The 25,156-nt window shown below is 46.3% G+C and overlaps 1 protein-coding gene across 2 annotated transcripts in view; it reads left to right on the top strand.

Annotated features, from left to right (window-relative positions):
• The window catches only part of SFXN5 (sideroflexin 5), a 185,600-nt gene extending 161,981 nt beyond the window's left edge, over positions 1-23,619 (top strand). The window contains exons 14-15 of one of the 2 annotated variants that reach the window (XR_012679705.1): positions 16,222-20,167; positions 20,335-23,619. Coding sequence is in view for 1 of the 2 variants with exons in the window: in XM_075189508.1 (XP_075045609.1) it covers positions 16,222-16,299 (78 nt within the window). In the remaining variant the exon portion in view is untranslated. Of the gene's footprint in view, positions 1-16,221 lie in introns of both variants that reach the window. The other variant, XM_075189508.1, reaches the window with a different exon arrangement.
• Positions 23,620-25,156: the final 1,537 nt, after the last annotated feature.

Raw genomic sequence — 25,156 nt, 5'->3', positions numbered from 1 at the left:
CTTCTCTTCCCTCCAGTGTCAGTACATGTCCTCGTGTTCTAATACTTCTCTTCCCCCCCAGTGTCAGTACATGTCCTCGTGTTCTAATACTTCTCTTCCCCCCCAGTGTCAGTACATGTCCTCGTGTTCTAATACTTCTCTTCCCCCCCCAGTGTCAGTACATGTCCTCGTGTTCTAATACTTCTCTTCCCTCCAGTGTCAGTGCATGTCCTCGTGTTCTAATCCTTCTCTTCCCCTCAGTGTCAGTACATGTCCTCGTGTTCTAATACTTCTCTTCCCTCCAGTGTCAGTGCATGTCCTCGTGTTCTAATCCTTCTCTTCCCCTCAGTGTCAGTACATGTACTCGTGTTCTAATACTTCTCTTCCCCCCCAGTGTCAGTACATGTCCTCGTGTTCTAATACTTCTCTTCCCTCCAGTGTCAGTGCATGTCCTCGTGTTCTAATCCTTCTCTTCCCCTCAGTGTCAGTACATGTCCTCGTGTTCTAATACTTCTCTTCCCTCCAGTGTCAGTACATGTCCTCGTGTTCTAATACTTCTCTTCCCCCAGTGTCAGTGCATGTCCTCGTGTTCTAATACTTGTCTTCCCCTCAGTGTCAGTACATGTCCTCGTGTTCTAATACTTCTCTTCCCCCCAGTGTCAGTACATGTCCTCGTGTTCTAATACTTCTCTTCCCCCCAGTGTCAGTACATGTCCTCGTGTTCTAATCCTTCTCTTCCCCTCAGTGTCAGTACATGTCCTCGTGTTCTAATACTTCTCTTCCCCCCAGTGTCAGTACATGTCCTCGTGTTCTAATGCTTCTCTTCCCCCCAGTGTCAGTACATGTCCTCGTGTTCTAATACTTCTCTTCCCTCCAGTGTCAGTGCATGTCCTCGTGTTCTAATCCTTCTCTTCCCCTCAGTGTCAGTACATGTCCTCGTGTTCTAATACTTCTCTTCCCCCAGTGTCAGTGCATGTCCTCTTGTTCTAATACTTCTCTTCCCCCCAGTGTCAGTACATGTCCTCGTGTTCTAATACTTCTCTTCACCCCAGTGTCAGTACATGTCCTCGTGTTCTAATACTTCTCTTCACCCCAGTGTCAGTACATGTCCTCGTGTTCTAATACTTCTCTTCCCCCAGTGTCAGTGCATGTCCTCTTGTTCTAATACTTCTCTTCCCCCCAGTGTCAGTACATGTCCTCGTGTTCTAATACTTCTCTTCCCCCAGTTTCAGTACATGTCCTCGTGTTCTAATACTTCTCTTCCCCCCCAGTGTCAGTACATGTCCTCGTGTTCTAATACTTCTCTTCCCCCCCAGTGTCAGTACATGTCCTCGTGTTCTAATACTTCTCTTCCCTCCAGTGTCAGTGCATGTCCTCGTGTTCTAATCCTTCTCTTCCCCTCAGTGTCAGTACATGTCCTCGTGTTCTAATACTTGTCTTCCCCTCAGTGTCAGTACATGTCCTCGTGTTCTAATACTTCTCTTCCCCCCAGTGTCAGTACATGTCCTCGTGTTCTAATACTTCTCTTCCCCCCAGTGTCAGTACATGTCCTCGTGTTCTAATCCTTCTCTTCCCCTCAGTGTCAGTACATGTCCTCGTGTTCTAATACTTCTCTTCCCCCCAGTGTCAGTACATGTCCTCGTGTTCTAATGCTTCTCTTCCCCCCAGTGTCAGTACATGTCCTCGTGTTCTAATACTTCTCTTCCCTCCAGTGTCAGTACATGTCCTCGTGTCCTAATACTTCTCTTCCCCCCAGTGTCAGTACATGTCCTCGTGTTCTAATACTTCTCTTCCCCCCAGTGTCAGTACATGTCCTCGTGTTCTAATACTTCTCTTCCCCCCAGTGTCAGTACATGTCCTCGTGTTCTAATACTTCTCTTCCCCCCAGTGTCAGTACATGTCCTCGTGTTCTAATACTTCTCTTCCCCCCAGTGTCAGTGCATGTCCTCGTGTTCTAATACTTCTCTTCCCTCCAGTGTCAGTGCATGTCCTCGTGTTCTAATCCTTCTCTTCCCCCCAGTGTCAGTACATGTCCTCGTGTTCTAATACTTCTCTTCCCCCCAGTGTCAGTACATGTCCTCGTGTTCTAATACTTCTCTTCCCCCCAGTGTCAGTGCATGTCCTCGTGTTCTAATACTTCTCTTCCCTCCAGTGTCAGTGCATGTCCTCGTGTTCTAATCCTTCTCTTCCCCTCAGTGTCAGTACATGTCCTCGTGTTCTAATACTTCTCTTCCCACAGTGTCAGTGCATGTCCTCTTGTTCTAATACTTCTCTTCCCCCCAGTGTCAGTACATGTCCTCGTGTTCTAATACTTCTCTTCCCCCCAGTGTCAGTACATGTCCTCGTGTTCTAATACTTCTCTTCCCCCAGTGTCAGTACATGTCCTCGTGTTCTAATACTTCTCTTCCCCCCAGTGTCAGTACATGTCCTCGTGTTCTAATACTTCTCTTCCCCCCAGTGTCAGTACATGTCCTCGTGTTCTAATACTTCTCTTCCTCTGTAGAATGTTTCCCTCCTGCACCTTGTTATAACCCTTGATGTATTTGAAAGTTTCTATCATGTCCCCCCTTTCCCTTCTCCGCTCCAATCTATACATATTAAGATATTTTAGTCTTTCCGGGTAAGTTTTGTGCTGTAGACCATGCACCATTGTAGTTGCCCTTCTTTGTAGGTCTCTAATGTATTTATATCCTTCTGGAGATACGGCCTCCAGAACTGAACACAGTATCTAGATAAGGCTGCACCAATGATCTATACAGTGGTATTATTACTTCTTTCTTTCTGCTACTGATTCCTCTCCCTATACAACCAAGCATCTGACTTACCTTCCTCATTGCTTTGTTACATTGCTCACCTGAGATAGTGACTCTTAGATCCCTATTCTCCTCAGTAGTTTCCATTATTATGCCATTAATATTTAGCCTTTGGGTTTTTGAGACCCAAGTACATGATTTTGCATTAAACTGTATTTGTCACTCTCTGACCATTCTTCTAGTCTACCTAGATCATCAGTCATTTGTATTACCCCTCTTGGTGGGTCGTCTACCCTGTTATATATCTTTGTGTCATCTGCAGTAAGACATATACTTTCCCTTCAATACCATTTGCAATGTCACCAATAAAGATGTTAAAAAGCACTGATCTAAGTACAGATCCCTGGGGTACTCTACTGGTCACCTTTTCCCCCTGTGAATGTTCTGCATTTACTATAACTCTGTGTGTTATATCCTGCAACCAAGATCTTATCCATTTAACCATCTTAGAATCCAATCCCAGCTTTCAAGTTTATTTAACAGACTGCGATGTGGGACAGGGTCACAGTCTTACTAATGTCCAGATAAATAACTTCTACTGCCCCTCCCTTGATCTATTACTTTAGTCACCCAGTCAGTAAGATTTGTCTCCTTGCGCTCAGTATTTGTACCTTGATGGATCAGACGCACAGTCTGCAGTATAACGCACAAGTGTAGGTGTAATATAAGGTCCCTTCAGAACACAGACCAACTAATATTATACTATAAAATAAATTAGCAACTCCAAACAGTATAATCATTAACATAAATATTGATTTTTAAAGACAGTGTTTTTTCCTACATTAAATATTTAAATTAAAGTGCTTTCAATGTGTGTTGTATATACAAAGCGTTTGTATAATCTGTTACTTTCCTACACGTGTCCTGTGCTAACTAGTGGCATCTATACGTGTAGTTCTTAAGACTATGCCGTGTCAGTCATCACTATCAGTTGCCACTTACACCTGTCCTGTAGCTGGTGGTAATGATACGGCTGAAACCAAGAGTACTTACAAGAAACCTGAATCGGTCGGAACGCCCTCAGCATGCCCTTACTGTACATGGACTACATAAGTCCTCCCCTTCCCTCCCCTCGGTCCGCCCCTTCCCTCCGCCCATCCGCCCCTTCCCTCCCCCGGTCCGCCCCTCAGGTAATTTGCGTTCGGACATGAATTGCGTTCATTGACAATTCTGAGCATGGGCAGAGCTTGTTCACGCAAGATACGCTGCACAAATGGACATTTGCATGAATCGGTCAGTATTTAGCAGGGAGCAGCTAGTTTGGGGGAGAGAACGTTAGTATAACATTTTCTTGGAGATTAGGGTTCTCTATTAATGTCTATTTTAATATCCTCTAGCGCCCACCCTGCAGCGCATAGGCGGATTAAGGGGGGGCACAGGGGCCCCCCTCTCTCTGAGGGCCCCCCGCCGCCTGGGAGGAGAGAAGCTGCTGCATGTTTTTAATCAGCTTTCTTTTTCACCCCCCCCCCCACTCGCGAGCGGGGGAGGGGGGTGCCGCGAGCGGGAGAGGGGTGAAAACGAGAGTTGATAAAAATATCATTGGTGGTCAGTGGCAGCAACAGGCAGCCAATCGTGAGGCTGCCTGTTGCTGATTGTCCCTCAGACAGGAAGTGCTCATTTTACTTCCTGTCTGAGCAGCGCGAAGTGATGCAGCAGAGAGCAAGGTAAGTGTGTGTGTTTGTTGACACGGGGCTTGTGTCAGTCTAATGTGTGCGAGGGCAGCAGGGGGCTTGTGGCAGTATAATGTGTGCGAGGGCAGCAGAGGGCTTGTGGCAGAATAATGTGTGCGAGGGCAGCAGGGGGCTTGTGGCAGTATAATGTGTGTGAGGGCAGCAGGGGGCTTGTGGCAGTATAATGTGTGTGAGGGCAGCATGGGGCTTGTGGCATTATAATATGTGTGAGGGCACAGGGGACTTGTGGCAATGTAATGTGTGAGGTAGGTAGTAGCTAATTAATGGGTGTTATTTTTTTTGTGGGGTGATGGTGGGGCAATTAATAGTAATTTAATTTAATGTTGGGGTGGTTTGGGCGCTATTAATTAAATGTGTGGCAGAGTTTTGGAAAAAGGATTGCTATTTCTTAAAAGTGAATGCAAGTTATTTAATGTATGGTAGGAAATTGGTTTATTTAATAAATGTGATTACTTTTAATTTAATGTTGGGGTTGTTTGGGGGTAATAATAATAATTTATTTAATGTCGGACTACATAGAGGCAGGGAGGCCTACTGTGTTCACTCATTGCTGATATTTCTATATGTCATCTACCTATTCTATTTCCAAACAGGGGACCAACATTCCAGGATCCAGACAAGCACAACTGAGCTTAGGACCCAAGCGGCAGTATTGAAAGTGGGAAGAACAGGTAGGAGAGAGCAGGACATTCTACCAACTGTCCTGATTCTGGTGGGGCAGTCCTGAGTTTGGGGGCTGACCCACTCAGTCAGGACTTTGTCCCGACTACTGGGAGCTGCCTGCACCTAACAGTAGTGCACACAGTATTGTCTGTGTATTGGTCTAAAATTATAGCCATAGTACACTTTAGGGGCCCCCCTGTCTAAAGTGCCCGGGACCCCCAGAGCCTTAATCCAGCTCTGCTGCAGCCTGCGTTAATGTGCTCATTGGTTGTGACTTGCCCTTTACGTACAATGCATGTTCCTCAGACCTTAGATGCCTGTGATCCTGGTGTTTGGGTGTGTGACCATTGACTGTAAATGATCGTGCAGGGATACGTCACCTGTGAGTGAGATGGGAGCGGAGAGGAATGTGCGTTGTAGGAAGAGATTACCGCTCTCTGACAGGTCTCTGCCTCTGGCGAGGAGATAGAGCACAAATCTCACCTAGAACCTGGTCCTCCTCTATGCTGATACGTTTAATGATCAGCTTAATTATCTGCTCAGCTGAAAGGGTCAGGAGTGCATGGTTATATAGTAGTAATACGGAGCGATGTAACACAACACCATGTCATTATACAGGTAGGGAGCCACTACGCTACTACAAGTCCCAGCATGCCCTGGCAATATTTTACTAGTGGGAGTATTCTTGGACTTGTAGTTCCACAACAGGTTGCTGAAACCTGATTTAACCCAATCATTGGCAGCTAGCTGCATCGCGGGGCAGAAATGTTTTATTCCCTTTGTTGGGAGTAGTCCATGGCTGTGTTACACATAGTCCATGGCTGTGTTACACATAGTCCATGGCTGTGTTACACATAGTCCATGGCTGTGTTACACATAGTCCATGGCTGTGTTACACATAGTCCATGGCTGAGTTACACATAGTCCATGGCTGAGTTCAGAGCCGGTGCCAGGGTCCTTGGCGCCCTAGGCATATCTGCGCCCCCGCCGCAGGTACCCTGTCAAAATCGGCGCTTCCCTCCCCTCCCAACGTCTTTCCTTATCTTACCTGCATTAAGCTGCTCCTCTCTGCTCTGTCTTCTCCCCTCCACTCACAGACACTGTCGGGCCGTGATGATGATGTCACGGCCGACAGTCAGTGAGCGGAGGGGAGGAGACAGAGCAGAGAGAAGCAGCTTAATGCAGGTAAGATTCATAACCTCTTCCCCCCTCCCCTCCCCGTGGATTTCTCGGAAGCTGTGCGGCGGCCGCCGCACAGTTTTAAACGACAATAGTCAATGTTTTTTAATTTTGAGGCGCCCTGCAGAGCCCGGCGCCCTAGGCAATTGCCTAACCTTGCCTAATGGGAGCGCCGGGCCTGGCTGAGTTACACATAGTCCATGGCTGTGTTACACATAGTCCATGGGCTGTGTTACACATAGTCCATGGCTGAGTTACACATAGTCCATGGCTGTGTTACACATAGTCCATGGCTGTGTTACACATAGTCCATGGCTGTGTTACACATAGTCCATGGCTGTGTTACACATAGTCCATGGCTGTGTTACACATAGTCCATGGCTGTGTTACACATAGTAATGGTCTGTTGCAGGGAGTGTGTGTTAATGCTGTGTCCTTATGATAACACTACTCCAACACTCCCTTATTTCGATGATGTTTGTAACACTCAGACTTTCCTTTCTTCTGCTCTTCAGTGATTGTGTTTCCTTCCCTTACAGACGTATTTGTCTTGGTCATGTGACATCTTACAAATTGCGCTGGCGTCAGATCTGCTATAGCTTCAAGTTTATACTTGTTTAGTAAATTGTCCCCTATGTCCTATCAGCGGTGAGCGGAGGAGAGGTAACGCCCCACACAGCACGGAGAGAGAGGAGTGATGATTAGAGTGGAGGCTGTTAGCAGCATGGGTGTCCTCGGCTGCTCAGGGTCCTTGAGTCCAAATACATACTGATAGGGTTAATTTTGCCACAAGCCAATTAACCTAGTGTGTCTATGTGAGTGTGTGCCCGAGTGTGTGTGTATCTATGTGTGAGTGTGTGTGTGTCTATGTGAGTGTGTACGGAGTGTGTGTGTATCCGAGTGTGAGTGTGTGTGGAGTGAGTGTGTGTGTGTCTATGTGAGTGTGTCTGGAGTGTGTCTATGTGAGTGTGTGCCCGAGTGTGTGTGTATCTATGTGTGAGTGTGTCTATGTGAGTGTGTATGGAGTGTGTGTGTATCCGTGTGTGAGTGTGTCTATGTGAGTGTGTGTATGTGAGTGTGTGCGGGAGTGTGTGTGTGTGTGTATGGAAGAGTGTGTGTGAGAGTTTGTGTGAGTGTGTGTATGTGAGTGTGTCTGGAGTGTGTGTGTATGTGAGTGTGTGTGGAGTGTGTGTGTGAGTGTGTCTGGAGTGTGTGTGTGTGTGTGTATGTAAGAGTGTGTGTGAAAGTTGTGTGTATGTATGAGTGTGTCTGGAGTGTGTGTGTGTATGTGAGTGTGTATGTAAGAGTGTGTGTGAAAGTTTGTGTGTGTGTATGTATGAGTGTGTGTGAGAGTTTGTGTGTGTGTGTGTGTATGTATGAGTGTGTGTGTATGTATGAGTGTGTGTGTTAAACCGCTTATGGTGGACAACATACTATACCATCTTTACCTTTACCAGAGATAAATTAACAGACTAGAATAACGACACAGAGACTTGAATTGGCGTTTGAAAGGTCAGGAATTTATTAAAGGCGAAACCTGCTGTGGAATCATTGGTGGCCAATATAAACAGACCAATCAGCATCCAGGCCACACCTACCAGTTGTAAATTCCGTCCAAACTAATTTGGACCCGACTAGGCGTAAAATGCCAAACTCCCCCATTTGGTATATTAGCTGAGGCCCGCCCGCCTAAGCGGAGCCCCTTAACCCCAAAGGGCTATTCTGACTAATTGCCCAATCCCTTTAAGGAGAGAATGCCTACTACGCCTTAAATGTAACGAAAATGGCCGCTGATTGGGCTGCTTACCGCCACTTGTAAACACAAGTACTAATACCAATACCAAAATAGAGGATGGGTGGGTAACAACTCCAGAGGCAAGAGGAAGTCATATCCTTTTCCTATATGTTATAAGCCTCCTCTGGGAACATAACCCCTCCCCTTCCGGCTCTACTGATTGGATAACTCAGATTTCCACCACCACCCAGATAAGTTAACTCCTGGTATGCCGGTACTTTTACCTCTGCCTGCCCCCTCAGCGCTTATATCACCTCGGTCTCATTCCATCCCTCTGTTATATTTCTCTGTGTTTATGTAAGAGAGTGTCTCTATGTATATGTGTGTGAGTATGTGTGTCTATGAGTGTGTGTATGTATGAGTGTGAGTATGTGTGTCTATGAGTGTGTGTATGTATGAGTGTGAGTATGTGTGTCTATGAGTGTGTGTATGTATGAGTGTGAGTATGTGTGTCTATGGGTGTGAGTATGTGTGTGTATGTGAGAGAGTGTGTTTGTGTGTGCATATATGATAGTGTGTGATTGTGTATGTAAGAGAATTTATGTGTGTGTGTGTGTATGATTATGTGTGTGAGAGAGTGTGTTTGCGTGTGCATATATGATAGTGTGTGATTGTGTATGTGATAGAGTTTGTGTGTGTGTGTGTATGTATGAGTGTGAGTATGTGTGTCTATGAGTGTGTGTATGTATGAGTGTGAGTATGTGTGTCTATGGGTGTGAGTGTGTGTGTGTGTGTGTGAGAGAGAGTGTGTTTGTGTGTGCATATATGATAGTGTGATTGTGTATGTGAGAGAGTTTGTGTGTGTATGTATGTGAGAGTGTGTGTGTATGTGAGAGAGTTTGTGTGTGTGTGTATGATTGTGTGTGTGTGTGTGTGAGAGAGTGTGTTTGTGTGTGCATATATGATAGTGTGTGTTTGTGTGTGTGTGTATGTGAGAGTGTGTGCGTGTGTGTGTGTATGCTTGTCTATGTGTGTGTGTGAGAGAGAGTGTGTATGTGAGTGTGCACTCATGATAGAGAACAGACTGATGTGAATGTATAATATTCTCTGTAAAGTGCTGCATTATATGTAGGTGCTACATAAATAAAGGTTAATAATTATTATTAGTATGAATTATATGGTAATATCTGCTGCAGTTCTGTTATATATTATATTGTAATAAGAAACATTCCACTAAATATTGAATAGTAAAGAATGAAACCTACAGAGCTCTCCACAGTCCTGCCCTCTTCTCCCGGACGTACCCCCAGGATCTGCCCCAGTCCTCTTCTCCCGGACGTACCCCCAGGATCTGCCCCAGCCCTCTTCTCCCGGACGTACCCCCAGGATCTGCCCCAGCCCTCTTCTCCCGGACGTACCCCCAGGATCTGCCCCAGCCCTCTTCTCCCGGACGTACCCCCAGGATCTGCCCCAGCCCTCTTCTCCCGGACGTACCCCCAGGATCTGCCCCAGCCCTCTTCTCCTGGACGTACCCCCAGGATCTTCCCCAGCCCTCTTCTCCCGGACGTACCCCCAGGATCTGCCCCAGCCCTCTTCTCCCGGACGTACCCCCAGGATCTGCCCCAGCCCTCTTCTCCCGGACGTACCCCCAGGATCTGCCCCAGCCCTCTTCTCCCGGACGTACCCCCAGGATCTGCCCCAGCCCTCTTCTCCCGGACGTACCAACAGGATCTGCCCCAGCCCTCTTCTCCCGGACGTACCCCCAGGATCTGCCCCAGCCCTCTTCTCCCGGACGTACCCCCAGGATCTGCCCCAGCCCTCTTCTCCCGGACGTACCAACAGGATCTGCCCCAGCCCTCTTCTCCCGGACGTACCCCCAGGATCTGCCCCAGCCCTCTTCTCCCGGACGTACCCCCAGGATCTGCCCCAGCCCTCTTCTCCCGAACGTACCCCCAGGATCTGCCCCCCTGCAGCACCGCTGTGTATCACACTACTACCCCCTGCAGCACCGCTGTGTATTACACTACTACCCCCAGGATCTGCCCCCCTGCAGCGCTTCCTGTCCTGTGGCAGCTGTATAGTTGTGATTGGCAGCCGCAGACAAGCTGCCTCTACCCCTAGTACATAGCTCTTTGGGGGATATAAATTCTCACAGTGACTGGCTCAGTGGTTAGCACTTCTGTCTTACAGCACTGGGGTCATGAGTTCAATTCCCGACCATGGCCTTATCTGTGTGGAGTTTGTATGTTCTCCCCGTGTTTGCGTGGGTTTCCTCCAGGTGCTCCGGTTTCCTCCCACACTCCAAAAACATACCAGTAGGTTAATTGGCTGCTAGCAAAATTAACCCTAGTGTGTGTGTCTCTGTGTGTGTGTGTGTTAGGGAATTTAGACTGTAAGCCCCAATGGGGCAGGGACTGATGTGAGTGAGTTCTCTGTACAGCGCTGCGGAATTAGTGGCGCTATATAAATAAATGGCGATGATGATGATGATATTCCATTTCTACCTGCATTTATCCCAGATTATTAATGCATTGGTTCTAGTAGTTTAAGGAGTTTATTTTGTCTTTTAATGCTCTGGTCACCTTGACATGGGGGTCACATGACACAGGTATAGGCATTGTGACGTGGATGGAGGCCTCAGCCTCTCGCCTGTACAGAGGCAGCTGGCTATACTAGTAAATAAACAGACAGGCGGGCACTGCTTCCCAGGTTTATCTCATTTTCACCTTGTCACAATAATACATATTTCTCCCCTTTCCTGATGAGTCACAGTTTCTATGCAGCGCATATGCTAATAGCACTTTGTGTGTGTGTTTTACATAAATTATACCCATAGATCAGCATTACGCAGACCGTCCGATAAAAGTACATTTCATGTAATATTCAGGTTTCCAATAATGCGCCTAGCACAGTGTTGGCTAACCTGTGACACTCCAGGTGTGTGAAACTACAAGTCCCAGCATGTTTTGCCATTAGAGCTTATTGCTGGAAGGGTATGCTGGGACTTGTAGTTTCACAACACCTGGAGTGTCACAGGTTAGTCAACACTGGTCTAGCAGGTTGTTCTCTGCAAGTACTGATCAGCCTATCAGCTCATCAGGAAGTCACATGACAAGCATGAGCATACATGCCTACTCCCGCGGAGTTGTCCAGGAGACTCCCGAATTTTGGGCAGTTCTCACGCAGCCCCTGGGAGCGCAAGTCTTACTCCCAACTCAAAGCGAGCGGGAAGGAGGCCGCAATGTCATTGGTGTCATTGATGACGTAATCGCACTTGCCACTTGACCTTATCGCACTTGCCACTTGACCTGAGCTCCTCTAGGGTCTCTCCAGTGGGGAGGTATCTAAAGTTGGCAATTATGGGTAAGAGGTACCTTGTGCCACGTGCCTCAGACATGTGACAGCTCCTAGTTAATTAATAGGCTGAATATCAGTTCATACCACAGAATGGCTGCCTACATTGAACACAAACTAGCCTCACACTCTATCCCGGTGATTGGGGAGTTCACACTGAGTCTCCTGTGATGTTGCCCTCCGCATGCTACCAAATGCCTCCATATGCTATACAGGGGTTTGTGAAACTAAATGGGCATTGTGCCTTTATACTGTATATCGTAACTAATTTGCTCAAATTTAATACATCGCTTTTGCGACATTGATGCCATGTTATATTGTTCCTGCACCACAATGCCCCTAGTAGGACTCTACTAATAGTGTCATCATCAGCGCTGTACAAGCCTAATGCTCGGATTATTAATTACATGTTTGCCAGCCACTAGTACTTGTACCCAGAGCCAAAAGGTGAGCGTAGTGTCTGAAGATTGTACTCAGGTGAGGGCTGGCAAATTTTATCTCGGGGGGGGGGGGGGGGGGTGGGGGGCAACACTCGGCTCAGCAGCCTATTAGGTACATTTTAAAGAAAAAAATATGCAGGTGGCCCAGCCCAAGGTAGCCCACAATGGGACCAGCCCGGGGGTCAGATGCCCCCTGCCCCTGAGTGTACTGCCAGTATCGACTTGAAGGAGAAGGGTCCCAACCACAGACTGAGAGTCATATAGTGGGAGGAGCAGGGTCCTCCAGCAGCACAAAGTATATCAGGAGATGGGTGATGTGTTAGTGAGGGCAGGGCTGCATGTGACAGGGGCAGTGACATGATGTGAGGAGGGGAATGGAGGCATCAGGAAGCACAGACTGAGAGTTATATAGTGGGAGGAGCAGGGTCCTCCAGCAGCACAGAGTATATCAGGAGATTAGTGATGTGTTAGTGAGGACAGGGCTGCATGTGACAGGGGCAGTGACATGATGTGAGGAGGGGAATGGAGGCAGCAGGAAGCCACAGACTGAGAGTTATATAGCGGAAGGAGCAGGGTTCCCCAGCAGCACAGATTATATCAGGAGATGAGTGATGTGTTAGTGAGGACAGGGCTGCATGTGACAGGGGCAGTGACATGATGTGAGGAGGGGAATGGAGGCAGCAGGAAGCCACATACTGAGAGTTATATAGTGGAAGGAGCAGGGTCTCCAGCAGCACAGAGTATATCAGGAGATGAGTGATGTGTTAGTGAGGACAGGGCTGCATGTGACAGGGGCAGTGACATGATGTGAGGAGGGGAATGGAGGCATCAGGAAGCACAGACTGAGAGTTATATAGTGGGAGGAGCAGGGTCCTCCAGCAGCACAGAGTATATCAGGAGATTAGTGATGTGTTAGTGAGGACAGGGCTGCATGTGACAGGGGCAGTGACATGATGTGAGGAGGGGAATGGAGGCAGCAGGAAGCCACAGACTGAGAGTTATATAGCGGAAGGAGCAGGGTTCCCCAGCAGCACAGATTATATCAGGAGATGAGTGATGTGTTAGTGAGGACAGGGCTGCATGTGACAGGGGCAGTGACATGATGTGAGGAGGGGAATGGAGGCAGCAGGAAGCCACATACTGAGAGTTATATAGTGGAAGGAGCAGGGTCTCCAGCAGCACAGAGTATATCAGGAGATGAGTGATGTGTTAGTGAGGACAGGGCTGCATGTGACAGGGGCAGTGACATGATGTGAGGAGGGGAATGGAGGCAGCAGGAAGCCACAGACTGAGAGTTATATAGTGGAAGGAGCAGGGTCCTCCAGCAGCACAGAGTATATCAGGAGATGAGTGATGTGTTAGTGAGGACAGGGCTGCATGTGACAGGGGCAGTGACATGATGTGAGGAGGGGAATGGAGGCAGCAGGAAGCCACAGACTGAGAGTTATACAGTGGAAGGAGCAGGGTCCTCCAGCAGCACAAAGTATATCAGGAGATGAGTGATGTGTTAGTGAGGACAGGGCTGCATGTGACAGGGGCAGTGACATGATGTGAGGAGGCGAATGGAGGCAGCAGGAAGCCACAGACTGAGAGTTATATAGTGGAAGGAGCAGGGTCCTCCAGCAGCACAAAGTATATCAGGAGATGAGTGATGTGTTAGTGAGGACAGGGCTGTATGTGACAGGGGCAGTGACATGATGTGAGGAGGGGAATGGAGGCAGCAGGATGTCACAGACTGAGAGTTATATAGTGGAAGGAGCAGGGTCCCCAGCAGCACAGAGTATATCAGGAGATGAGTGATGTGTTAGTGAGGACAGGGCTGCATGTGACAGGGGCAGTGACATGATGTGAGGAGGCGAATGGAGGCAGCAGGAAGCCACAGACTGAGAGTTATATAGTGAAAGGAGCAGGGTCCTCCAGCAGCACAGATTATATCAGGAGATGAGTGATGTGTTAGCAAGAACAGAATTGTGGTGTGAAACACAACTAAGTAAATGAAGTTCAGACATCCAGATGGACTAGGATAACAGCTGGGGTCCAGTAATGTGACTCACCCTCCCCTGCCCCCCCCCCCCTCCCATTTTCCACTGGGTGTGGGAAGTACTGAAATACAATTTTGTGATAATGACATTTTAATAGTCTGCAATGAGTATGTACGAATCTCCTAGTCGTTGCATTATTCTCTGGCAATCCACAGTGTTCTATTCATTGTATTTGTAAACAATATAATACTTCATTTTACATATCCACAGTCATAACAAGGAAATAAATGATTAATCAGGAGCTGGACCTTAATACATCCTGGCTAAAGAGGCTTTCGTTCCCTGAACGCTGAATTTGGGAGAGCTTTGTACATCTACAACATTAACCCCGGTTGTGCCAGGCATCTGGTTGTGCTGCGTACCTGGAATTATTATTCAGGAGTGGGAGCGAGTGTCTAATAATGGCACTAGGAGAAATATGCTGCATCTGTTATGGATAGATGTACAAAATTAGCTCCTCACACCTCTGACACCCAAGATGTCTCCACTCACAGTACTTTCCATCATCCCCTAATACAATATTGCAATTACTTCTCTTTCTGGAGTGTTAGCTACGCATCATTTCCTTTATATGTTTATATATTTCTCCTTCATTAGTGCTGTCTGAAGGGTGATTAGATCCTTCAAACATTTTACAGAGGTTAAACGTTGATTAAGATTTAATTATTACTGTAAATAGCTTACTACGGCATATGGTGTAAACCCTGACATATGTACATTTGAATAAATGAAGTGTTGTTTCCCATGATGCTCTAGTAGCTATTTAACAGCTTTCGCTGAAGGGTTATGTCGCACCTCACGGATAACTCGCTTTCATGTTATATTTTGTTGGTTTCTGCTGCTCAAAACTAAGAACATTTTTTTTCCAGCGTGTGTTGTCTGTTTTTTTCGTGTGTGTGTGTTTTTGGTTTTTTTTTTTTCAAACATTGAATATTTTAAATACCTAAATTGTTTGGTACAATGTTATACTAATTTGTCTAACTAGGTTAAACAATTTTAAGGACCTTGATTTTGGAGGGATGGGGGGGGGGGGGGGGAGGGAGGCTGTTGTGAATATTAAGTTTGGAATAGTTAGATGGATTTTATTCGTACATGTTTCAGAAGAGGGGAGTACGCCTATGGTCATTATCTGTCTGTCTTTGTGTTGTGGCGATGTAGTACGCCTAGGGCCATGTATGTGTGTGCGAATCTGACTACCGTCTCATAGGAGACAATTATATCATATAGGAAATATAATGACACATCCAGGTGTTGTGCCGACACCCAAATAGCCACTTATTTCTGCAGATAATCTTGTATAACGTACACAGGAAGAGTTTTCACGATACATCCTCTATTTCCTGCATATGTGGCGTCCTGTTTGAACATTAATATACATATGAGCATATTAAGCTCCCGGGTGACTGGTGGACATTGTCATGAGCCATCGCCTGGTTTTCACCAAGACCGAAACTAAAATTACCAACCGCTGTGCACTTACGTAACACTATAGTGTAATTAGTGTGGGCACGAGTAACGATGCCTACTCCCTATATCAAATTTTATTACCACCGTTATCTCGTGCAGTCCCCCAGACTGATTTACCTCTGTACAAGTTGTAGATCACAATCCTGCTGTTATGTTTTTGCTGCAATCTTCTATCTTCACTGCAGAAGCTCAATGTGATCCGTTTCCGATAACCAGGGAGATTACAGATGACACAGAACTTCTGTTTACAGAGGTTGGGGAAATATTTCCGTGGCTGTGTGCCACAGCTTTTTCCGCGGATAAATCTCATACTATGGTGTTAGGAGATGACACATATTATTAAAAGCAATTAGACGTAATGTGTTTCTGACCCAGAATTTGGAAGTTCTTTTCCTGCCATATTCCTGCCTCGGCTGATTCACCTGACATGATGTATATATTTAGGAGCCGACGTCTTGGCCATATGTTTAAATGTATGGTTCACTGACAGATTTGGTAACTTCCTACACTCTCTTCTGCATTATGGTGATATATAATACTTCTAATTAAATGTAACACATTACTGTATTCACTATCAAAACATATCAAAATAATAATTTGTGATGTACAGTAAATTAAGGAGCTTGTCAAGACTCACGCTCTTCCTATTGTAACTGTTACCTTTATATTCCAACTAAACACTAGCGGATTTTCATTTCTGTTGCTGGGTACACAAACCTGGATATTGCCAGCTATATAGTCCATCTGACCTGACCTTTCAGTGTGTGTTATCCCAAAATAGGACCCAACAGGGATTTAGTAATAATTGTTCAGATGTTTTTGACCGTTCATTTTTTTTTGCCCCTTGTTTTCCTACAGATCGAGACTTCACAACTGGAGCCAGAAATTGCGATGAACACCACCTCTCGGACGGTGGTCTACAACAAAGGATTGTAAGCCAAATTGGGTCCCCTCACCACCCAGCAATGAGGAAGAGCCCCCAGTCTCCCATCATGAAGCGAGAACCAGGGCACCTAAGCTCGTCTTCCTCCCTGACAGCTGGAACGAATTAACACATTCACAGAACTATCACCTCACCGGGGTAGAAGAACTACTCTTGTTCCACCGTTGCTAAGGCGGACACGGAATAGCACAATGTGGTACCAACATTTTTAGAAATTAGATTGCAAAAAAGACAAACTCACTGCATGAAAAGTGATTGCATCATCTGCCGAACCACAGAGACTGCTGTCACATGACACGGAGTCTAACATCACATGACACGGAGGCTAACATCACATGACACGGAGTCTAACATCACATGACACGGAGTCTAACATCACATGACACGGAGGCTAACATCACATGACACGGAGTCTAACATCACATGACACGGAGTCTAACATCACATGACACGGAGGCTAACATCACATGACACGGAGGCTAACATCACATGACACGGAGTCTTAACATCACATGACACGGAGGCTAACATCACATGACACGGAGGCTAACATCACATGACACGGAGTCTAACATCACATGACACGGAGTCTTAACATCACATGACACGGAGTCTAACATCACATGACACGGAGGCTAACATCACATGACACGGAGTCTAACATCACATGACACGGAGTCTAACATCACATGACACGGAGGCTAACATCACATGACACGGAGGCTAACATCACATGACACGGAGTCTAACATCACATGACACGGAGTCTAACATCACATGACACGGAGGCTAACATCACATGACACGGAGTCTAACATCACATGACACGGAGTCTAACATCACATGACACACAAAGCCTGACATCAGACGGCCTAATTCTCTTTCTGTAAGACACGGCCTACCGTCTTTATTCACAATAACAAGGGCCACGTGGAGCTCACATCCATGGAAACTACAGCTAGATATATTTGGCCACATATTAATGGCGGTTTTTAGAACCATTGACTGTGATTAGTTCAATGGACTGTTGAAACTTTCCCGGAGCGTCACCTACTGTAACTTGGGTGGGTGGTGGGGTCTACTATTATACTTTGAAAGATGTCACCAAATACACTGGGGATTTTCTTTACATGTCTGTCACTATAGAGACAAGATGTCCACCCATGTTCAGTCCAGTGGCCAATCAGGGCTACAAGCCGTAATGTGTCGGAAGAGTGGAGTCTCAAATATCTTCTGCCATCTGCAGTATGATAATCGGCCATTAGACTTTTCCGACGGGAGTGTGAGCAGACCCCGGCCGCTCCGGCATATTGGGGGAGGGTGTTCTAGTAGAACAATATCTGTATGGGTTGACATCCTACACATATGAAATGTGTAGAGTAAGATCTCCCTCAGTTGTCAGATAGATGTCAGTAATGCTGCCGTTACCCTACTAATGAGCCAGTCACTGATGCAGAGAAGCTTCTTACTGAACAGCCCCAAATTACGGAATCGACTTTAGTGTTTAAGAAAAGTCTTTAAACTTAGTTTTCTCTTAATTATCCCTTTTCCACATCTAATCTAAAGAATGGTTCCCACCGTTCATCGCAGGACTTGGTCTTCAAGAAACGTTCTATGGTATATTATATAAATAAGAAAATACAGAATATATCCTCTGCAGTACTTTGTATAAACATCATGAAGAGAGATCCAGCAGAGGGATATGGTATATCGGCACCTCCAGTACTGATCAGCTGTCCTATCATTCAGTGACCACATTCACGTCACTAAGGAGACTTCCACCATGTCGTCCATTGCTCACCGCTGGTGTTAGCTTCCGTAGCTCTCAGAGAGCACTCTAGTTCCTCAAAGCTAGTCACGGCAGCATGGTACTCAGAGGTAAATTACGGGGCCATAACCCCAAATTAATTCACAAGGATACAGGACAAGCTAAGTTTTGGGGGTGTTGATTGTGTTTAGCTTTAGGGTCCTGTCCCGCTTCCTCTCGTCATATCTCACTAGGCCGAGTCCTATCAGACCTCACTAGGCCGGGTCTCGTCATATCTCATTAGGCCGAGTCTTATCAGACCTCACTAGGCTGGGTCTCGTCATATCTCACTAGGCCGGGTCTCATCAGACCTCACTAGGCCGGGTCTCGTTATGTCTCACTAGGCCGGGTCTCGTCATATCTCACTAGGCCGGGTCTCGTCATATCTCACTAGGCCGGGTCTCGTCATATCTCACTAGGCCGGGTCTCGTCATGTTCACTAGACCGGGTCTCGTCATATCTCACTAGACCAGGTCTCGTCATCTCTCACTAGGCCGGGTCTCGTCATATCTCACTAGACTGGGTCTCGTCATGTCTCACTAGACCGGGTCTCGTTATGTCTCACTAGGCCGGGTCTCGTCATATCTCATTAGACCGGGTCTCGTCATGTCTCACTAGGACGGGTCTCGTCATGTCTCACTAGGACGGGTCCCGTCATGTCTCACTAGGCCGGGTCTCATCAGACCTCACTAGGCCGGGTCTCGTCATGTCTCACTAGGCCGGGTCTCATTAGACCTCACTAGGCCGGGTCTCATCAGACCTCACTAAGCTGGGTCTTATCAGACCTCACTAGGTTGGGTCTCGTCATATCTCACTAGGCCAGGAGTCATCAGACCTCACTAGGCCAGGTCTCATCAGACCTCACTAGGCCGGGTCTCATCAGACCTCACTAGGCCGGGTCTTACTTCTGGAGATGATTCTAATATATTTTTTACCTTTGTTGATAAACTGAGATAAAATGGCACAGCAATGCTAAAATGTTGAGCTTTTCTATTGTAAAATAGTTACTTGAGGTACATAAGGGCATCTTTCTTTTAGCTAATTTTTGTGTGTTCCTGTGAATAAAACCCTTAACATCTTAGATAATTACATAACTGCTCATCTCCTAGCAGTAAGTCCCAAGAGCAGGGTTGGGGGTTCTTCTGAAGTGAGTTGGGGGCTGCGCTCCTCACCCTAAGCCGGGCAGCATGAATGTACGTCTCGTCTTGACATTTTTTCTGTGTTTTTATTGTTAACCAATCATCAGTTATGTACACATACCATGTACTGATATGACAGGAGAGTAATTGTAGCTATAAACGATTATTGCAGATTAATTACACTTGCTATTAAGAATATTCATATTTGAATTGAGAACTGTGACTCTAATAGTGCCGAATTACACATCTCCCATAGCTTGGAGATCATCTCAGGGGGCTTCGCTAATACGTGAGTGGTCAGATTCCTCATCCCCGCAGTGTCCTGTCCTGCTCCTCGTCCCCGCAGTGTCCTGTCCTGCTCCTCGTCCCCACAGTGTCCTGCTCCTCGTCCCCACAGTGTCCTGCTCCTCGTCCCCGCAGGGTCCTGTCCTGCTCCTCGTCCCCGCAGTGTCCTGTCTTGCTCCTCGTCCCCGCAGTGTCCTGTCCCGCTCCTCTTCCCCGCAGTGTCCTGTCCCGCTCCTCTTCCCCGCAGTGTCCTGTCCCGCTCCTCGTCCCCGCAGTGTCCTGTCCCGCTCCTCGTCCCCGCAGTGTCCTGTCCCGCTCCTCGTCCACGCAGTGTCCTGTCCCGCTCCTCGTCCCCGCAGTGTCCTGTCCCGCTCCTCGTCCCCGCAGTGTCCTGTCCCGCTCCTCGTCCCCGCAGGGTCCTGTCCCGCTCCTCGTCCCCGCAGTGTCCTGTCCCGCTCCTCATCCCCGCAATGTCCTGTCCCGCTCCTCATCCCCGCAGTGTCCTGTCCCGCTCCTCTTCCTCGCAGTGTCCTGTCCTGCTCCTCGTCCCCGCAGTGTCCTGCTCCTCGTCCCCACAGTGTCCTGCTCCTCGTCCCTGCAGTGTCCTGTCCTGCTCCTCGTCCCCGCAGTGTCCTGTCCCGCTTCTCGTCCACGAAGTGTCCTGTCCCGCTCTTCGTCCCCGCAGTGTCCTGTCCCGCTCCTCGTCCCCGCAGTGTCCTGTCCCGCTCCTCGTCCCCGCAGGGTCCTGTCCCGCTCCTCGTCCCCGCAGGGTCCTGTCCCGCTCCTCGTCCCCGCAGTGTCCTGTCCCGCTCCTCGTCCACGCAGTGTCCTGTCCTGCTCCTCGTCCACGCAGTGTCCTGTCCTGCTCCTCGACCCCGCAGTGTCCTGTCCTGCTCCTCGTCCCCGCAGTGTCCTGTCCTGCTCCTCGTCCCCGCAGTGTACTGTCCTGCTCCTCGTCCCCGCAGGGTCCTGTCCTGCTCCTCGTCCACGCAGTGTCCTGTCCTGTCCTGCTCCTCGTCTACCCTGATTGTTAGCCTTTGTCACCAATCTGTTATTATAGCCCAGGTTATTGCAGTCGGCGAGGAAGCTGGGGGACTGCATACAAAACAATATTACTCTCTGGCAAAGGATCCCAGGGCTGCCGTAGTCGGCCACAAACGATAAAGAACCTTGGTTATGATATAAAATAATGGGTAGGTAATGACAGCTTTTGTGCACATTCCATTAATTTCTAATGAATTATCCCGCCCCGTGTAATGAGGCAGCAGAGTCTGAAAACAAGAGGCCACTGATTGTAGGACGGGGAATTCAGTGTGGCGGATAATGACATTACGCCAGCACTATGTAATTACAGAGCAGACCTATGAACCGCATGTAATTGATTTCATTCTGCATTAATTAATGGAAAACATGCAGGAGAGGGCAAGTGATGGGATTATGATTATAACGGCCATGTATCATCACACAACATGTTTGGATTACCCTCCAGGGGATTAAGAGGTGTCCTTAATCCAGTGTATCTCGGTGTGTTTACTCCGGTGCCCTCGTCTCACCTTTATTAGGGTACTTATTGCTAAATCCTGCAATATATCATTACTGTCTGTACGTGCCCCTAGTATAATGTATAGTACTGTACGTCAGGACCGGTCACACTGATACTGTGATATGTTCTACATCAAGGGTCAGGGAACTTTTTTACCTTTTACCCCAAAATATATTTAGATACGCCGACGTTACCCCCTTGATTTGAAAGGAGGGAAATCATATATTATTAATTATTGGAGTTCAAAATTTCATTTAATCTATTCAAAATTTCTTTGAAAGCTTCAACTTCAAAACTTCAGGTTTTGGAGAAATGATGTTGCTTCATTTTTGATACGAGAGCATCAATATTGGGGCATTTTGATGTCAGAGCAATTTGGATACAGTCTTCAGTGTCCAATCGATTTCTCTGCTTTGTTTTTATGTTCGTTAGAGTGGAAATCCTTGTTCACAAAGGGAGGTTGTTGCAAAAGGCAACACATTTTTGACTGACTCCTCGTGTGCAATTTTGATGCCTTTGCAGCTGTTGACATCCAAAAATATGACAGATCTGCTTTGTTTTCAAATGCAATACGTGCTTCATTATTGCATCGAAGCTCAAGAAGTGCCTCTGCCAATCCTTGAGGCTCTTCTGGTACAACAGCAATTTCACATTTAAAGGGGTCTACAATCCAACTGACAGCATGTGAATCGGCAGCATTACCCCCAGGAATTAAATTTTTACCCCAAGTGGGGTAATTTACCCCTGTTCCCTGAACACTGTTCTACATCATCCTCCAAGATGTCTGCGTCTTCTGATGTCTTAATAACACACCAGAGATCGTCACATTGCTGTCGGTGACGGGTACAGTTTAATACCCACATAAAATACAGTCAAACTCCCATTTTACAAGAAACCATGATAAATTGGTGTAATATATCGGGGAACATTAGGGAAACGTTTAACACGCCACAAACGTCAACTAAAAAAATGGGGGAATTGCTATGCAGTTGGCGACTGACCGTAGTGGATCATTGTATTTGTGCCATGATGTTAAATGACTTCACATGGAGCGTTTCATGACAAAACATCTATACAGGAAAATCAAATGTATCCTAATCTGAGAGAGATGAGCGAAATTTTCAAAACACGAGGGTGGAATGACGTAGATTGAAAAATCTCTTAAACAAAAAAAAAAATTGTGGTGTAAAATGAATTAATAAATTAGGCTGACCAGGTATACCCGTTTACTAAGTAGCAATTCAATTTAATCCCACATTATTACAGCAGAAGGAACTAAGCAACAATCAGGTTTCATTGGTTATTCTATAACAATGTAGTCGTTGATTTAAAAAAAAAAAGTTTTAAAATTTAAATGTTTTTGCATAAATAAAATAATTAGCAATTCAATGAATGATTTCTATTCACAAACCTAAAATCATGTTTTCATCAAAACAATTTAAATGAAATAAGTGTCAAAAATAACAAGGACTTTAAACAGTCCAATGCACTGTTTTACTCTACTTAAAACCAGGTATAGCATGTTCAGGACACATCTGAGGAGAGGAAAACAATTACGAGAGGCGCTCACAGTAGAACACATATTTGATAAGGAATGTCTTTATCTTTATTTAAAACACATACTTAGGCCATAATTAACAAACAGAACATTTACACATAAGTATCTTTGTATTTGAATTTGGTGTTATTTTAAAAACTCTTAATTAACTTAAATGAACATAGCCGAATACATTCTGTCATTGGATAACTCACTAAATATTGTGTCTGTATCTGTATGTTTGTATATATGTTGCCCATACACAAATAACATATCTGTCATTGTCGCTGTACACCAGACAGACGTTTAGTAGATTCTGGAACGTTTCCTCTCTCACATCCATTGGTTCGTGTTCCTCGCCTCCTTCAAGTCTTGCCATCACCTGCACATAGTAGAGGCAGCCATATTGTAGCCTGAACCAATACTCATAAGAATGGCGCTTACCAAGACCGCAGGATATAGTGACACATCTGAGGCATAAAGGGATGTCACGCCTTATTAACGTCGCTGATATCTGGCGGAGCGTAAGGCTGCTTTCTTATAAATATTGTTTCTCGTGTATTGGTCAAGCTTACAAAATGGCTGCCTCCGCCATTTTGCATCAAGAAACAGGTTCTCCTTGTCCAAGTCACCATCGTTTTCGGCACAAAATATAAATAAAGTTTCTAATAGCTATATATGTATATATAGAGGTCTGTCAGACATTTGCACAATTATATATAATAAAGGTATAGACAGTAAATCTAGTTACTGGATCAGCAGCCATGTACCTGGAGGAATGATGGCGCCAACACACCCCTGGTGTGAGAGCAACGTGGCTGTGGCTCCTCCTACAGCCGGGCATGGGGACTGCACGCACCTTATAATCTACTTGTGGGGCGAGGCAGATATTATGTCTTCCAACCAACAGGCACATATACCTCTCTCAGATGTAAAGCCACTTTTTATCTTTCACAATGTAACATTGAAATGTATAGAATAAAAGCACATGCGTTAACTGGACGCCCCCTTGTCTGCGTCGTGTTTGTCGCCTGACATTATAAAACCAACGGACGCTATATGTGTATAATATGTCACACAACTAGCCATACCGAGAGAAGAGGAGGAGAAATGAACAGAGCAGATATTATACATAGAAATAGAACATTAGACTGCACACTCTCCGTGTGTGGTACTACAAATCCCAATTATACAGTGCCCCAGGCTTGGGGTGGGGGGTTTCCAGGCACTCGGAAACCCCCTTGGTTTGTCTTTGCTATTCTGAAGCACTGTACATACATTCCTGACTTTCAGGCTCAGCAGTTACTTACAAGCTAATTTCCCTACCACAATCATGTAAACACACACACACACCGATCAGGAGTAATCTAGACAGATAGAATGAGTAACTGTGGTGGAAATGCTGGTTTTAGCAGTCAGAGCCTGCTGGGATTTGTAGTTCCCCAACCACGGAAGTGTAGCGCTTTCCTTACATTGGACCGCTGACAAACACCAGAGGGGTTAATGCTTCTTGTTTTCAGCTCCTCAGATTCTTGGGCCGCTGTTTGCCATCTCAGTCACCAGATCTTCTAACACATTATAAACCTCAGGAGAAAGAGAAAAAAAAGGGATTATCACTTGTAAGTCCTCACCTGTAGGAAGTCATCTGCAGCGGCCTCTGAGATCATATTACTTAGCGTCCCTGTCTTACGGTTTGACACCAATTACTTCCAGCGACAGCTCCTGGCCAGGTCCTGCGAGATGTGACTGCTCAGCTGCCAAACAGGTGTCATCCCAAAGGGTCTTCTAACAAGCTATGTAACGAACAGGGTCCAACAGCGCTAAACAAACAAACAATTACCCACACTGGCAGTCCGAGCACACCTGGGGATGGGAGAACCAGGAGGGGGGGGGGGGCTTCTCATCTTCCAGATAGTGCTGGAAAGACAATTTGCAGGAAGCACTCAGCCATGTAACACCAGTTATTCCCAGCGCTCTGCCTTATATGTTGGACATCTTTCTAGCTGCTATGCAACGGCCAACCCAACCTGCCCTGCTGGGACTTATAGTTCCACAGCGACTGGAGAGCTTCCAATTGCCTACCTCACTTGTAGGAGAATCTCTTTAGCTTTCTGTATGACAATTATCTCCATCTATTATGACAAATGTAAAGTCAAACAACCATTGTTTTATGGATACAGGGATTCGAATGGGTCTTGTCACTGGTGAAAGGAGCTGTTTACACTTTACCCTCTTATATTTTAATGGATTTACACCTGGAGCTAAGTACCACCATGATGTTTGTACTGACGTAACACCTGTTCTGTTACCGCATCTCAGAAAGGCCTTGGCCAGGGAGAAACGCTGAAAAAAAAATATTAATATTGTTTTTTTTTCAGTGCATTATATAATGTATGATATAATGTATATAATATATAACGTATAATATAGCATACATTATAGTTATTACTATGGGGCTGGTTTAAAGGGTGAAAATCTTTCTTGGTGACAAAGTGCGGGAGTTTTTGTCACCGAAAACGAAACATGAGGCCGTGAAGTG

The sequence above is a fragment of the Mixophyes fleayi genome, chromosome 1, assembly GCF_038048845.1.
Source record: "Mixophyes fleayi isolate aMixFle1 chromosome 1, aMixFle1.hap1, whole genome shotgun sequence".
NCBI classification, from domain to species: Eukaryota; Metazoa; Chordata; class Amphibia; order Anura; family Limnodynastidae; genus Mixophyes; species Mixophyes fleayi.
The sequence above is the reverse complement of the archived record's forward strand: the minus strand, read 5'-3'. Positions and strand labels throughout refer to the sequence as shown.